Below are 16,653 nucleotides of genomic sequence, written 5' to 3' on the forward strand. Positions count from 1 at the left end.
ATTTTACTTCTCAGCTAACTCTGAGGTGACACTACCGAGTACATTCTTCAATGTTTATATGTGTAATCACTTTGTTAGTTAAATTAATTACCATACCATACAAATAAACAACCGCTATGGCGGTCCCGCGGATGGTTCGTTTGCACGGTTGTAACGTTATTACGAGTGTGCATGAACAAACACTGAAGTTACAGTGAGCTTTATCATGATATCAAAAGTAATTAGTGATTGCTTATTAATATTATAATGTTCTGTAACGGTGCTTTCTGTAACTGATTTATTTTTATTTTCTCAAAAATGTTAAATTATGTAAAATAAAAATATTTAGGTGCCTCTGTTTTTGTATTTTTTCAAATATTTTTGTTGTATGGATTTGAAGCTTAGTTATAATGTGTTTACTTCTATAAGATACTTTATTTGGGTGTGAAAATGCAAACTTTTCTGTGTGTGCAATAATTATCAGTCGCTCAAGAAATAAATGATTATTGTGTCCACTTTACATTAAAGTTCATTTTACTGGTTACTTATGTTTAATACTCATTAATAATTGGTTCACATGTGTTATCCAATCATCTGTGGGTATTTTTTCAATGCAATAAAAAGCATTTTGATTGGTGGTGAATCAGACAAATATATCACTAAGGAGGAACTTGATTTTCTGTTACAAACTCACCCAGTATGACAGGTATTTTACACCTTGCTGAAAATCCATACGAAATCTGAAGGTAATATTCCTGGCCGTCCCATCTTGGCAGGTTGCCAATCTTTAACTGAACCTATTTCTAAGTTTGTAGAGTAGTACGTCAAACCTATTTTTTGGATTTTACCCTCATATTTAAGGGACACTACGGATTTTCTGAGTAAACTGAAGAATGTCCATTTATCAGATGATGATTTGTTATGTACTATGAATGTAACTAGCCTATATTACTAATATTCCACACAATTTAGGTTTATGTGCTATGGAACATTATCTGAAATCTAGAGATGTTGATAAGCCTCCAACCAAGTTTTTGTGGGATTTGACACATGCTGTGCTGACTATGAACTATTTCAAATTTTGAGAATAGTTTTTATCATCAGGTGAAGGGTACGGCGATGGGATCTCCATTTGCCCCTAATTATGCAAACTTGTTCATGGGCAAATTTGAAGCAGATATATTCCCCAAATAAAATTTTCCATCACTGTTTGAAATGTTGGCTTCGTTATATTGATGATGTGTTTTTCATTTTTATCAGAACAGTTCTTAATCAGAACTTAATCAATTTCATGAATTTCAAAATTCTAGACATGATTCTATTCGATTTTACTTGGAATATAATATGTCTTCTATATCTTTTCTTGACACTAAGGTTTTTAGACCTACTGGACAGATTTTACAGATGACAGTATTTCGTAAATCCACAGATAAGATTAGAAAAAAGATAAGAAAATTTCAACGTGCAAAAAGTTACCATCCTTCATTAATTAAAAAAAGGATTAATTAATTAAAAGATTAAATCAGTAGTGAATAAACATTGGCATGTTTTATCTAGTGACACAATGATTGGCCAGTCTTTTCAAAATCCTCCGCTTTTTGCTTATAAGAGGTCCCATAATTTGAGGGATATATTGGTTAAAGCTGATTCTTACACTCCGCCTACTAATTGGCTCACAACTCTTGATCCGGGCAATTTCCCTTGTAGGAGTTGTGTGAATTGTAATGCAATGATTTTGGGTAATTCTTTTTCACATCCACGGACTGGCAACATATTCTCTGTGAGAGGGAGAATTACTTCTCGTTCGTCTTTTGTTATGTTGGTAAAAATAAAAGAGCACAAAAGTAACATACGCAATCATGATATTAAGTCACCCGTGGCCAGACATTTTAATGAATTTGGGCATGATATTTGTACTTTGAAATTTCTAGGCATTGAGTTGGTCAAGCCTCTTCAACGGGGAGGTGATAGGGAGCACTTTCTTCTTCAACGAGAGGCTTTTTTGATTTACAAACTTCAAACAGTATACCCCAATGGTATAAATGAAGAATTACCTTTAAATTGTTTCTTGTAAAACCATTTGGGTTGCAATCAATCCGTTCCATTTCTTGTGTGCTTCCATAATGTTTGTAACTTGATGCACCTGATGGTGCTAATGATGTGAGGAATGGTATTCACCTGTAATGCATTGTTTTAAAATGTCCTTGTTTGTGCTTCTTGGTACACACTGATGATGGCTTAGGCCAAAACGCTTCTGTGTAAGACATGGTACGAATACATATATAAAAGTATTTCTTGAGAGTGCAGTTTTTTTCTCTTTTATTTACTTCCATGTCCACAATGCAGCAAACCCATAAAAAACAGTGTTTCTCGAGTTTCTTCAAGGTAGAAAATAGCCTATCGCTTATTGATTTGGATGTTTTGGAATCTAAAAACTACACAAACATCATAAGTGGACATCAGACAACAGTATAAAATAATAAAAAGGCCAGTTCATGACACTTTAATGGTACAAACAATCAAGGCAAATTTGATTTCTCATTTCATTATCCCTTTAAGTGCTGAAAGGTGTTTATTAGGCTGGTGCTTTTTGCTTCATGCTTTTGTAAAATGCATTTGTGTGAACATTTGATGCATTTCTTTTTTAAATCCTCCCAAAGCCTTTATCTATTCTTAAAGGGATACTTCACCCCAAAATGAAAATACAGACCTATAAAAGCTCCATTCATCTTCGGAACACAATATTTAAGATATGTTGGATGAAAACCTGGAGGTCTGTGACTGTTCTATCGACTGACAAGTAAATAACATTGTCAAGATCCATAAAAGGTTTGAAAGGTGTTGTCAGAATACTCTGCCATCAGACATGCAATCTTGGTGTTATGTGAACTGACAAGAACACTTTTTGTAAGCGAATAAAAGAAAAAATAACTTCCTTGTGGCACAGATAACATTGAAGAGGATAAAAAGAATAAGGTGATATGGAATGAAACAAGGAGAACGTTGGCAAAGCAATCTTAAATCGTGCCGAAGATGAACAGAGCTTTTACGGGTTTGGAAATACATGAGGGTGAGACAAAATTTTCCTTTTGGGGTGAAGTATCCCTTCAAAGAAAGCCAATGTAGCAGTTAAACTACAATGCTTAAACCATTTGTTTGCTCATATTTAGGTGTACATATCTAAAAACTAAATTAATAAATGCAAAATTAATGTTTATCTATTTTTGTAAAATCATTATAAATTGTTAGTCTAATGTAATAATCTAATGTAATAAATAATATGTCTGCAACTAAGAATTAATTACATTAATTAAATAAAATTTCACATCAAAGAAGAACAAACAGGAGATTGTTTCAGTACAGTCCTGTTCTTCTGGAAGACTTTCCCGTTGGGTTGTGTCCTCCATGTCAGTATGTTCTGATCGCTCAGCGTCTGATTTAACTAAACACAGAAACAGTCTTCAGTTACTCAGTGGATAAATCCAATCCAGACAAGTTTGAGGCATTTCAGCTCAAATTGAGCATCTCTTACTTTACAAATCTTACAGTAAGGTCAGAATAAGTCAAAACTCCAAACAGAAAAAAAACAATATTGTGTTTTGTCTTTACATAAAGACTGACTGAGGTGGGTTTTGTTCAAACTGATGGAGAAATCTGATCATTTTATTAAATCTTATTTTTTAGACTGATGTCTAAGCTGACCTGATGTTTTCTGTTTGCTGTATGTTCAACAATCGATTTTAGTCAGAGGAGTATTATAAAATCCACCTTGTTTAAAACAAGCATCTTCAGTTCAGCTTCATCCACATTCTCAGCAGCTTTCACCTGCACTTTGATCACCTGCTTCTTGGCTGTCGGAGAAACATATCATATATGTTATTCTGTTTTACTATAAATCAGGGATTCATAAACTTTTTTTCAGCCAAACCTTTGACCAATTTTTTTTTTTTTTTTTGTATCTGCCCCTGAGATTTTAGTTTGTGGTATGTATTAAGAAGGAGTTACACCGCACTCACGATCACTAAGGTGCCAGACAAACAAGACTGAAAATCTCAAAAAATAAACTGTCTGCACACTTGAATCCATTAAGCAAATTTAATCACCAAGCTTTCAGTCAAATGACCATCCACAGGGCATACAGACAATAAATCTAGCAATCAACTTAACTGTGTTCAAACACATCAGGACAATCAACAGTGATTACCACACCTGTGAAAGCCCGGTAGGAGAGTTGTAGTCCAATGGTGAGAGTTGTAGTTTTTCTTTAACCTACCCAACATACTGAGTTATCTAGGTAATTTACACTTTTACTCCCCATAGTGAAAATCCCTACAACAAGAAACAAACATAAATACAAAAATACAGGCACATATATACATACATGCTGTAAGTGCATGGAGACTGCAAGGACATCAGTAAAACTTTCATAGACTGCAGTATTCAAGATTATAAAAATGGTACAGCTGTGACTATAGCATGACACTCATGTCAAAGTCCATATTTAAACATTTGGGATGTAAGGCATCCAAAGTATGAATCCAGTTGTTACAGATAGCCAGGACTGGAGGCTGAAAGAATAGTAAACTCAAGGCACAAGCAGAGGAGCAGGTAGTGTAGCGTGAGGTAATGGTACTGGAGGTAGTGATGATTGGATCTGTTGGTGAAGAGTAATAGACACTGGAGGTAGTGGACACACACACACACACTCACACAATGAAGACTTGGAGATACTGGAGAGAGATAAGTAGAGAGATCGTTAGTCCTTAGAGTAAGCATGCAGGTTAGACCTTGTCGCAAATGAGACCGGACGCTGACTGGGTGCGTGTGTGTGATTTATGTGAACTGGTGATTGCAGGTGGATGAGGAACAGGTGGGAGTGATTAGTACTCAGGTGAGGGAGTGCGCTATGATTGGTTGGTGATGGAACCTGGCGTGTCTGTTACAGTACCCCCCTCCCCACGGCCCGCTCCTGAGGGCCGAGGACCCTGACAATGTGGTGGATGTCCTCTTCCTCGTGGAGCCATTTCTTTGGGGTGACTGGAGTGGAAGGTGTCTAGTAGGTTCGGATCCAGGATGTCGTTGCGTGGGACCCATGAGCGTTCCTCTGTTGTCCACCATGCCGCTCAAGTTGTCCACTACGTCACCAGGAGTCGTAGGCAGCTCCGTCATCAAGGAGAAGAGGAAGGGGGGCTTCAGTTACGCCAGGCTCTGTGGAGGGAGAAACAGAAGAATTGTAAGGTTTGAGGAGTGAGACATGGAAAGTGGGGTGAATTCGGTACTCAGGTGGCAGGTGGAGCTGTGACCGGATTGATCTGCTCAGTGATGGTGAACGGGCCAATGAATCTGAGACTTCACTTGCGGCATGGTAGGTGCATGTGGATGTCACGGGTTGACAGCTAGACCTTCTGTCCAGGTTGGTTTTCCGTGGCGTCTGAGTGGCAAAGGTCAGCTGTCATCCTGCGCCTACATAAGGCCCATTGCAGTTGTTGGTGGGCCACGTCCCAGACGCTTTCGCTCTCTCGGAACCAGTAGTCAATCGATGGGACGTCCAAGGGTTCACCTGACCATGGGAAGAGCAGTGGTTGGTAGCCGAGCACACACAGGAATGGACTGATTCTGGTGGTAGGTTGTCGTAGGGAGTTCTGTGCGTTCTCTGCCCACCCTAGGAACTGGTTCCAAGAGTCCTAGTGGCCATGGCAGAAGGTACGCAGGAAGCGGCCGATCTCCTGAATCTTACTCTTTGTCTGCCCGTTAGACTGGGGATGGTAACCAGAGGACAGGCTGACAGCCACACCTAGGAGTGAGTGGAAAGCTCTCCAAAGCCGGATTAACTCAGCCGTTTCCATGACTGTGGGTAGACCTTTCAAAGGGGGAAGATGACATGATTTAGAGATCCGGTCAACTATAACAAGGATACAAGAGTTGTTATCTGAGGGAGGCAGATCTGTGATGAAGTCCACCCCCTAGGTGCGACCCTGGGCAGTGTGGGACGGACAGAGGGTGGAGATAGTCTGATGGTAGGTGGCATGGACTCTTAGAGATGGAGCAGTCTTTACATCTGTTCGCGTACCTTCTAATGTCCGATGCCATATTGGCATATTTTTGGCCCCTGGGTGGTACGAGAACTGCACTGAGGGCTGATGGAAGGAGCATTTCTCGGCCTTGAGGGATAGGTGGATGGCCCTCAGGCATTGCAGGACCTCCGCAGCATGGCAACAATGTTCCGCTAAGCTCCGGGAGTAAATGAGGATATCATCAATGTAGACGAGGATGAACTTGTGGAGGAACTCCCGGAGCACCTCATGTATGAAATCCTGGAATACTGAGGGGGCATTGACTAGTCCATACGGCATCACCAGGTATTCATAGTGGCCAGTATGGGTGATAAAAGCTGTCTTCCACTCGTCCCCCTCACGTTTCCGGATGAGGTTGTAACCGTTGCGGAGGTCCAACTTGGTGAATACAGTAGCAGAGAGATGTTACAGGGCAGCTGGGATGAGGGGAAGAGGATAACGGAATTTTACAGTTATGTTGTTAAGGGCATGGTAATCGATGCAGGGCCGCAAGCCTCTGTCCTTCTTTTCCACTAAGAAAAAGCTTTATGCATCAGGGAAGGTAGATGGACAGATGTAACCTTGCGCCAGCACCTCCTTGATATAGTCCTCTATGGCCTTCTCCTCTGGGATGGAAAGAGGGTAGATCTTTCCTTTAGGCACTGGTTTACCCGGAAGCAGATCAACGGCACAATCCCATGGCCGGTGTGGAGCCAGTTTGAAGGCCCGTTTGGGGCAGAATACGTCACTTTCTTAAGATGATTAGCCCCGGGGTTCCTTGGGCTTCATCCAACCAGTGTGTATTTGTTATACACCTCGAGCACCGCCCCTCAACATGGGGGGCTGTGTGGGCAATTCTCGCGGTAGTTTAGCAGCGCTCCCCTTTTCAAAAACGGTCGCCTATGAGCATGCTGCTCGGAGCTCGGAGTCCTCCTCTCATGGGAGACTGAATTATCGTTTTTTTCATCAGAGCGCTCCAGTACTACATACTGTTGTGAAACGCACTGTGAGAGCAGACATCCTGCTGAGGCAGGGGCTGAGGCTTGGGGAATGGTGCCTTCGCACCAAGGTGTTGAGCAGAGTTAGAGAGGTTGGCCAGACCTGGGTGGATCGGTTTTGCGGCTCAAGAGAGCATCGCACTATCCCCTCTGCCTTCCTCTGACTCATCCAGCTCCATTGGGGCTGGACGCCATGGTACAGGCGTGGCCGAGGCTTCATCTGTACGTTCCGTCCTCCAATTTGCTCTGCTCCCGGCCCATTCCATCTACGAGCTCCTCTATCAGAGTGCCAAGAGAGCCCCTCCTTTGTGACAGGCAAGACTTGGTAATAAACAGTGCTAGGTTCTTAGCCGTATCCCTTTCAAGGAATCTTTCATGATTCCAAGCCTTCAACTCTACCCCGGGCCGAGGCCCTTCAGGTAAGTTGGGTATGTAGCTTAGGCCTTTGGCCATAAGGGATAATGTCATGGACAGCCGTCGAACCATCCCAGGGGCGACTCATGGTGAAATGGTAGAGTTGGTACTAAGTGTTTGCCATGATTCTGGCCTGCACTCCCCTCAGCATGGCAACGTGGGTATACTGTTCCCCATAGTGTCCCTTCAGAGGACGCAGTTCGAAGTTCCCTTGACAGGGAACGTCTCAGGTTACGAATGTAACCATGGTTCCCTGAGAGGGAACGAGACACTGCGTCCTCTACCTCCCTGCCATGCTTCGGACGCAAGCTTCACGAAGAAGATAAGTGACGGGTCCTATGGGCGCGTATTTATATTTGCGCCGGTAGCGACGTCAGAGGCTTTCGCCAGCCAACACATTGGCGTTTTTCAAAGTATGCTTCAGACACGGGTCAGGACGAGGTGTTCCCCATAGTGTCCCTTCAGAGGACGCAGTGTCTCGTTCCCTCTCAGGGAACCATGGTTACATTCGTAACCTGAGACGTTTTCATGAGCTGTATGCCAAAATCATCAGTATTAAAACAATAAAAGACCTGAAATATTTCAGTTGGTGTGCAATGAATCTAAAATATATGAAAGTTTAATTTTTATCATTACATTATGGAAAATAATGAACTTTTCCACAATATGCAATTTTTTTTAGAAGGACCTGTAGAGAGGCCCGCTATTTTCTGCCTCAGAATGGAGAATACCCCTTCGCTAGCCGTAGGTTACATTAAGGATATCTCAATAACACTGTCTTTTCTCTTTGCAGGACTGGAACAAGGTTGGTTTTCGGGGGTTCTTCTTCAGGCAGTAATACTTCTCATTATGTTTTGGGGGTTAATGTTAAAGCTCTTGTATGTTCAATTATTCTGGGAGCAAGAACCCCCATAAGGAACCATACCGCCAAAGATAAATTGTGTTCAATAAACTCAAGTAAACTTGCCAAAGTGGTTCCTGTCTGAAATCGAGCACAGCGTTAGTTCAGTCAGGCCACGGAGGCAAGGCTGTGATGCGGTCAGCTGTCAAATCGCTCCAATCACCACCACTCTCCTATTAGACACGGGAAATATATATATATATATATATATATATATATACGTGGCACTAGTACTCGGTAAGTATGCTCAACGGCTCGCAACCCTCCCTTCCTCCCCATTATAAGCATGAGCACATCACTGCGCACCTCAGGCTGTCGTCTTCTTTGCTTCAGATCACTAAGGCTTCCAAAATATTAGCTGGTATGGACCCCACTGCTAAGAGACACGCATATTCATGACCAGGCTACGGGATAGACTTACCACTGCCACATCCACATGATTATCACTATTTGCTTTAAAGACTTATTAAAAGTCTTAATTGTTATGTAATTCTAAATTCATGGTTCAAGGGGGTAAATGTTAAAGCCCTTGTATGTTCAATTATTCTGGGAGCAAGAACCCTCATAAGGAACCATACCGCCATAGATAAATTGTTTTCAATAAACTCAAGTAAACTTGCCAAAGTGGTTCCTGTATGAACTATATTTAATTTAAAGTCCAACAGTTTAACACTAATATTGGACATAAATGAACATGTTAAATATGAAGTACTCAAAACAGGTAAGTTCATATATGGTCGGACGCAGCTGTCATATCGCGCATCCGCAAAATCAGTTGATGGTGAAAATCAATAGTAGATTTAATTTAAAGTCCAACAGTTTAACACTAATATTGGACATAAATGAACACAATGCATATAAAGTATTCAAAACAGGTAAGTTCATGTATTTGTAGTAAAGTTGAATTGAACTGCTGCATCAGTCATAGATCGCTCCGGAATGAACTAGATCTGCTGAGACTGACGAGACGAGACTGACGAGCGCGTTGCTGTGTACCAGCCATTAAATGTGTGGGACATCAACTTCTCGTTTTCTATCTTTCATTTCATGGATTTAACAAGTTATCAAGTTTTTTTTTTAACCTTAAACCACATAAACACATTACATTACACTAAATACACACAAAAACATTTTTTTAGCAACATCATATGATCCCTTTAATATTAGTTTGTAGATCTGTTGTTTAAATTATTACTTGTTTCTAGGAAGGAATATTTAGTTTTGCATTTACATTTAATAATTTTGTGGATGCTTTGATCTAAAGCGACTTACAATTGGGGGATACATAAAGCAATTCTTCTTAAAGAAAACACAGGAGGTACTTGTAATACCAAGTTTAAGATATTGTTTAAATAAGTATAAGCTAGAAAGAGAAATAATAAAAGAGAGAGAGAGACATTTTTTAAGATGATGTCTAGTTGCTTTGAAAGATAATTTTTTAAACAATTATCAGGGATACAGCATTCCGGATAGGGGTGGGAAGATCATTCCACCAGCCAGAAATGGTGAATGAGAATGTTCTGGTAAGTGATTTTGAGCGTCTGTGATGGTACTGACCATGAGGCGTCGCTCACTAGTGGATCTCAGTCTTCTGGAGGTGATGTAGATTTGTAATAGTGAGTTGAAGTAGGTCTGTGGCTGTTGATGCAAGCATCATTGTCTTGAACCTGACGCGAGCCACAACCGGTAGCCAGTGCAAGGAGATAAAGAGAGGTGTAATATGGGCTCTTTTGGGCTTGTTGAAGACTATTCGTGCTGCAGTATTCTGAAGTTTTCTACCTATTTCTTTTTATTTTCGCTGTAGTTTGTATTTTTTATTCCATTTACTGTTAATAATAATAATATAAATAATTGATATCGGCTAAGAAGGAGTCTTTGTTATTTGCATTGCTCCCTTCCTGTACTAAAGTGCAAACTGTAGTTTTGATTTGAGCAGTTGCCCTGCTATAGACTATTGGCTGTGCTTATTAGAAGGCGGCCACAGCTGTTTTCACTTAGTGTCTTAGACTGTGAATATTATTGTAACGACAGGTAAAAGAGGAGGAAGCAATTGCAGGCAATCAGATGATGTTTATTGGAAAGAAAGTCCAGAATGTTGGCAATGGCAAGGAAGGTCTACGGTGGCGTGAGAAGAGCTGGATGGTGAAGTCGATGGTGCAGGTGAAGGTGGTCAATGGTTGAAACCAGGAACAGACCGGAACACTGACACGAGGACGACAACACGAACCCAATCCAGCACACGAACACGGAAGACGGTAATCCAACTAGGACACGGAGACATGAGAGAGGATCTGACAACAGAGAGAGAGCGAGGTGAGTATAAGTAGCTGAGGTGTGATGAGGATCAGCTGGAGCGAGACAATCAACACCCAGGTGATGACAATCAACTAAACGAGCACATGGAGACAACGTAAGTACAAAAACAACCACAAAACATGACACGGAGGAAACACTGGATTTCCTACCGTGACAGTACCCTCTCCCCTAGGACGTCACCTGACGTTCCCAGCCTGCTTTACCTGTAGATTGTAATCATCTATAAGGTGGTGATCCAATATGTCCCGAGCAGGAACCCAGCTTCTCTCCTCCGGACCGTAACCTTCCCAATCCACCAAGTACTGAAAACCGCGTCCCCTCCGTCTAGAGTCCAGAATACGATTAACCGAATAGGTGGTTTCCCCATTAACGAGACGAGGCGGGGGGGGAACCGGGGCAGGCGGATTAAGACGGGAAGAAATCACCGATTTAATTTTGGACACATGGAACACGGGATGAATCCTCCTGTACGCCGGAGGAAGGCTAAGACGCACGTCTACCGGATTAATAATCTTGGTAATAGAAAACGGGCCAATAAATTTGGGAGCAAGTTTGTTAGAAACGGAACGCATAGGAATATTCTGGGTAGAAAGCCACACTCTTTGACCGACGACGTAACGGGGAGGCTTCGACCGGTGGCGATCGGCCTTAGCCTTGGTGCACGACCTAGCCTGGAGCAGAGCTCTGCGAGCTCTGGTCCAGGTGCGGTGACACCTCTGGACTAGTGCGTGTGCGGAGGGGACCGAAACCTCGGATTCCGTACTGACAAAATTAGGTGGTTGGTACCCTAAACTACACTTAAATGGAGACATGCCCGTAGATGACACTGGCAAAGAATTGTGTGCGTACTCCACAACTGAGAGTTGCTGACACCAGGACGAAGGATTATTGGAAGCCAAACATCGCAAAACCCTCTCGACATCCTGATTGGCTCGCTCGGTTTGACCATTGCTCTGGGGATGGAACCCGGAAGAAAGACTAACAGTCGCTCCTAACAATTTACAAAATTCTCGCCAAAATTTGGACACAAATTGGGGACCCCTGTCAGAAACCACGTCTGTCGGAAGGCCATGTATACGGAAGACGTGGTCAATGACAGCTACCGCTGTTTCCTTGGCTGAAGGTAATTTGGGCAAGGGAATAAAATGAGTCGCCTTTGAGAACCGGTCCACTACGGTTAAAATCACCGTATTGCCTTTAGAGGGCGGGAGGGCGGTAATAAAATCTAGCGAAATGTGGGACCAGGGTCTCGAAGGGACAGACAGCGGTAAGAGTAACCCATCTGGAGGTCGATTGGAAGTCTTACCAATAGCGCAAACTGAACAAGCCAAGACGAAATCGTGGACGTCACGAGCCATACCAGGCCACCAAAATCGTTGCTTGACTAGAAATCTAGTTCTACTAACCCCTGGGTGACAAGCAACACTGGAACAATGACCCCACTGGAGAACGTCTGACCGTAACCCCTCCGGCACAAACAATCGGTTCGGTGGGCAACGAGCCGGGGGCGTTACCCCTTCTAAGGCAGTCAACACCTTCGATTCGACCTCCCATCTGAGCGCGGAGATAATGATGGTCCCCGGTAAAATGGGCTCGGGAGTAGCAGTACGATCGGAACGCTCAAAAAGACGGGATAAAGCATCGGGTTTGATGTTTTTGGAACCCGGCCGGTAAGAAAGTGTAAAATCGAAACGACCGAAAAACAATGCCCACCGAGCCTGCCTGGAGTTAAGTCTTTTGGCGGTTCTAATGTATTCGAGATTCTTATGGTCCGTCCATACAATGAAAGGTACACCCGACCCCTCAAGCCAGTGACGCCATTCTTCCAGTGCAAGTTTGACTGCCAACAACTCTCGATTGCCAATGTCATAATTAACTTCTGCAGGAGATAAACGGTGAGAATAATACGCGCATGGATGCACCTTTCCGTCTGAGGATGCGCGTTGGGATAACACTGCTCCTACCCCCACCTCTCACGCGTCGACCTCCACTATGAATTGACGTGAGCGATCAGGGGTGACGAGAATGGGAGCTGAAACAAAGCAGCTTTTCAGTTTGGCAAACGCAGCCTCAGCTGCGTCTGACCACCTGAACGTCAAACTAGGGGAGGTCAAGGCGGTCAGAGGAGCGGCTAGTTGGCTGAAATTGCGAATGAAACGCCGGTAAAAATTGGCGAACCCCAGAAATCTCTGCAGGGCCTTGCGAGACTCTGGGGATGGCCAATTTACCACAGCCTTAACCTTCTCAGGATCCATGCGAACACCCTCAGTCGAAATGATGTGTCCTAGAAAAGAAACAGACTGTGCATGAAAAACGCATTTCTCCGCCTTGACAAACAATCCATTCTCTAGCAACCGCAGAAGCACTCGTCGTACGTGTTGCACGTGTTCCTGGAGAGACGAAGAAAAAATCAATATGTCATCCAGGTAAACATATATGAACAGATCGACCATGTCTCGCAACACGTCATTAACGAGTGCTTGGAAGACTGCCGGCGAGTTCGTTAGCCCGAACGGCATCACGCAGTACTCAAAATGGCCTCTAGGGGTGTTAAAGGCAGTCTTCCACTCATCCCCCTCCCTGATGCGGACCAAATGATAAGCATTACGTAAGTCCAATTTAGTGAAAACGGACGCTCCCTGCAACCTCTCAAAAGCTGAAGACATAAGCGGCAAAGGATAGGTATTCTTTACCGTTATGTTGTTCAGCCCTCGGTAGTCAATGCAAGGTCGCAAGGATCCGTCGTTCTTTCCCACAAAAAAGAACCCCGCCCCCGCTGGAGAAGAGGAAGGGCGGATAAACCCCGTTGCTAGAGAACTGGATATATATTTCTCCATGGCCGCCGTCTCTGGAATAGACAAAGAATATAACTTGCCCTTAGGCGGAGAAGTACCTGGCAATAACTCTATCGCACAGTCATAGGGACCATGAGGAGGAAGAGAATCAGCACGAGACTTACTGAACACCTCCTTCAGGTCGTGGTACTCCGCGGGCACGCTAGCCAAATCCACTGCTTCCCCCTGAAACACAGACTCAGAAACATTAACACCAGCAGACAAAAGACAAGACAAATGACATTCCTCGCTCCAGCTAATCACAGATCCGAGGCGCCAATTGATCCTGGGGTTGTGTTTCTGGAGCCAGGTGTGACCGAGAACAATGGGGGATTGAGGTGAGTCCGTGATGTAAAATGAAATCTCCTCCGTATGGTTGCCAGACGTGATGAGGGAAACAGGTAAAGTGGTCTGTGTGATGACTGGCAGTTTGTGTCCGTTGAGTGCAAAAGGTGCAATGGGGTGTTTGAGGGAGGTGAGAGGAATGTTGAGTTTAGTGGCAAACTTAAAGTCCATGAAACTACCCTCGGCCCCAGAATCCAACAAAGCGTGATGATCGAGTGCGTGGGTGGACCACCGTAGACTCACCGGAAGGAGTGTCGATGTAGATGAGGTCTTCCTGGCAGAGATCCCACCCGATAGTAGCCTCAGTTTTACTATCGGGCTTGGTCTTCTTACCGGACAGCGCTGGATGTGATGTTCTTGGCTGCCGCAGTATAAACATAGTCCCAGGGATCTCCGCCTGATCCTCTCCTCCCGGGAGAGCCGAGCTCGCCCCACCTGCATGGGTTCAAGATCTCCCGGTGGGCTGACCGCAACCTCTGAGCGCTGACACTGAGCCTCCGGTCTGTTCGCGAGAACTGCTCTCCCCCTCCGTCTGGCGGCTTGATCGAGTCGGTTGTCAACTCTGATGGTGAGGTAAATCAGGCTATTGAGAGAAGTGGGGAGCTCGACGGCGCGGATCTCCTGTTGGATGCGGTCAGCCAACCCATGCAGGAAGTGATCCCACTGCGCCTCTTCGTTCCACTTACACTCCGCCGCCAGGGTGCGGAACTCAATCGAGTAATCGGATACGGACCTGTCCTCCTGACGTAGGTCCGTGAGAAGTCTAGCCGCTTCCCTCCCGGCGACGGAGCGGTCGAAGACCCGTCTCATCTCCTCCGAAAGGGCGTGGAACGAGGCACAGCAGCTGTCTTGGTTTTCCCACACCGCCGTCCCCCAGAGGGCAGCCCTTCCCGTCAGTAGTGACAAGACGAATGCCACCTTCATTTCCTCAGTGTAGAACGTGCGGGGCTGCAGGGCGAAGTGCAGAGAACAATGAGATAGAAATGATCGACAAAACTCTGGCTCACCCGCATATTTCTCAGGGATGGGGAGGCGTGGTTCGGGCTGGGAAATCCCCCCGGAGACGATCGGCGGTGTGGGTGGCGTGGGAGGCGCAGCGGGTGGCGGTTGTTGTTGGTGTTGAGTCTGGAGAGCGAGCTTGGACACCTTCGTCACCATTGCTTGGAAGGCTCGACCCATCTCATCTATCGCCTTGTCTTGGCGATCCATACGACCCACGGCTCTCTGCAGAAATTCCTCCAGATGAGATGGGGAGCGATCGCCTGCTGCTTCCATGATGGTCAGATCCTACTGTAACGACAGGTAAAAGAGGAGGAAGCAATTGCAGGCAATCAGATGATGTTTATTGGAAAGAAAGTCCAGAATGTTGGCAATGGCAAGGAAGGTCTACGGTGGCGTGAGAAGAGCTGGATGGTGAAGTCGATGGTGCAGGTGAAGGTGGTCAATGGTTGAAACCAGGAACAGACCGGAACACTGACACGAGGACGACAACACGAACCCAATCCAGCACACGAACACGGAAGACGGTAATCCAACTAGGACACGGAGACATGAGAGAGGATCTGACAACAGAGAGAGAGCGAGGTGAGTATAAGTAGCTGAGGTGTGATGAGGATCAGCTGGAGCGAGACAATCAACACCCAGGTGATGACAATCAACTAAACGAGCACATGGAGACAACGTAAGTACAAAAACAACCACAAAACATGACACGGAGGAAACACTGGATTTCCTACCGTGACAATTATTTTATGTCTGTGTGCTGACTCGGAAGCATCGGTGGAAGCATTCAGGCCTCGTGTTCAGTCTCCTCTTGTAAAGATCGACCAGTGTAAAGACCTGCAACTTTTTCTGCTTGCCTTCACAGAGCAATGAAACCAACAGCACATGTAAGTATTATTTTTATCTTCCCTTTACACACTCTGCTTTCCTGTCCTCATTTTTTTCACCTCTATCATGTCTCTCCAAAATATACCAGTTGTCTCTTGACAATGCTCTAATGTCACATGCAGTCACAGCACAATCTTGCTAACCTGCATCCTATCTCTACATCCTCTACTGCACATCTTTCTTTCTCTGTGGGTCTCTGGAAATTTTTTGTTAGCTGTTAACAAAGCAGATTTCATTTTTGCTTTTCTTTACAATCCACTCTCAGCATCTTGGGCTTCACAGAGACCTGGATTTGTCCAGAAGACTCAGCAACCCCATCTGCTCTAGCAAACTATTTATCTTTCTTTCACATGTCAGGTTGGCTGGGGGGAGGGGGCACTGGTCTGCTAATTTCTAACAAGTGGAAATACTCAACCCACTCTCCCCTATGCAATATTAACCCATTTGAATCTAATGCGATCATTGTAATAGATCTTATAAAACTCCAGGTTGTGGTAATTTACCGCCCTCCTAGGTAAATTCTAGCCACCTTCCTAGAGGAGCTGGATGGGCTGCTCGTTCCTGGAGGATGGCATTCCATTTTTAGTATTTGGCAACTTCAACATTAATTTGGACAAGCCTTATACTACAGACTTCCTCTCACTCCTCTCTTCATTTGATCTCAAACGACTTACCACTACAAGCACACACAAATCAAGCAACCAACTAGACTTAATTTACACATCAATTGTATTCCAGACAACATTTTGATAAAAGCCCTACATATCTCTGACTATTTCTTCATTACATTTAAACTACATTTTGCTACCTCTGTGCTTCCTTTCACCCTCCTATCTTTGCTCTGTTGTATCCTCCTCTCTTCCTTCACCTACCCATTTCTCATCTCTGGACGGGCTGCACCTTCTAACCCCTGGTTTTCTGAT

At 44.3% G+C, this 16,653-nt stretch overlaps 1 protein-coding gene across 1 annotated transcript in view; it reads right to left on the reverse strand.

Moving 5' to 3' along the window:
* Positions 1-4,441: 4,441 nt before the first annotated feature.
* LOC128017571 (fucolectin-5-like) overlaps positions 4,442-16,653 on the reverse strand; it is a 257,634-nt gene continuing 245,422 nt past the window's right edge. The window contains exon 5 of the mRNA XM_052602976.1: positions 4,442-5,187. Within this exon, the coding sequence (XP_052458936.1) occupies positions 5,120-5,187 (68 nt within the window). The 3' untranslated portion in view covers positions 4,442-5,119. The remainder of the gene's footprint in view (positions 5,188-16,653) is intronic.

The sequence above is a fragment of the Carassius gibelio genome, chromosome A7 (genome assembly GCF_023724105.1).
Source record: "Carassius gibelio isolate Cgi1373 ecotype wild population from Czech Republic chromosome A7, carGib1.2-hapl.c, whole genome shotgun sequence".
Classification (NCBI taxonomy): domain Eukaryota; kingdom Metazoa; phylum Chordata; class Actinopteri; order Cypriniformes; family Cyprinidae; genus Carassius; species Carassius gibelio.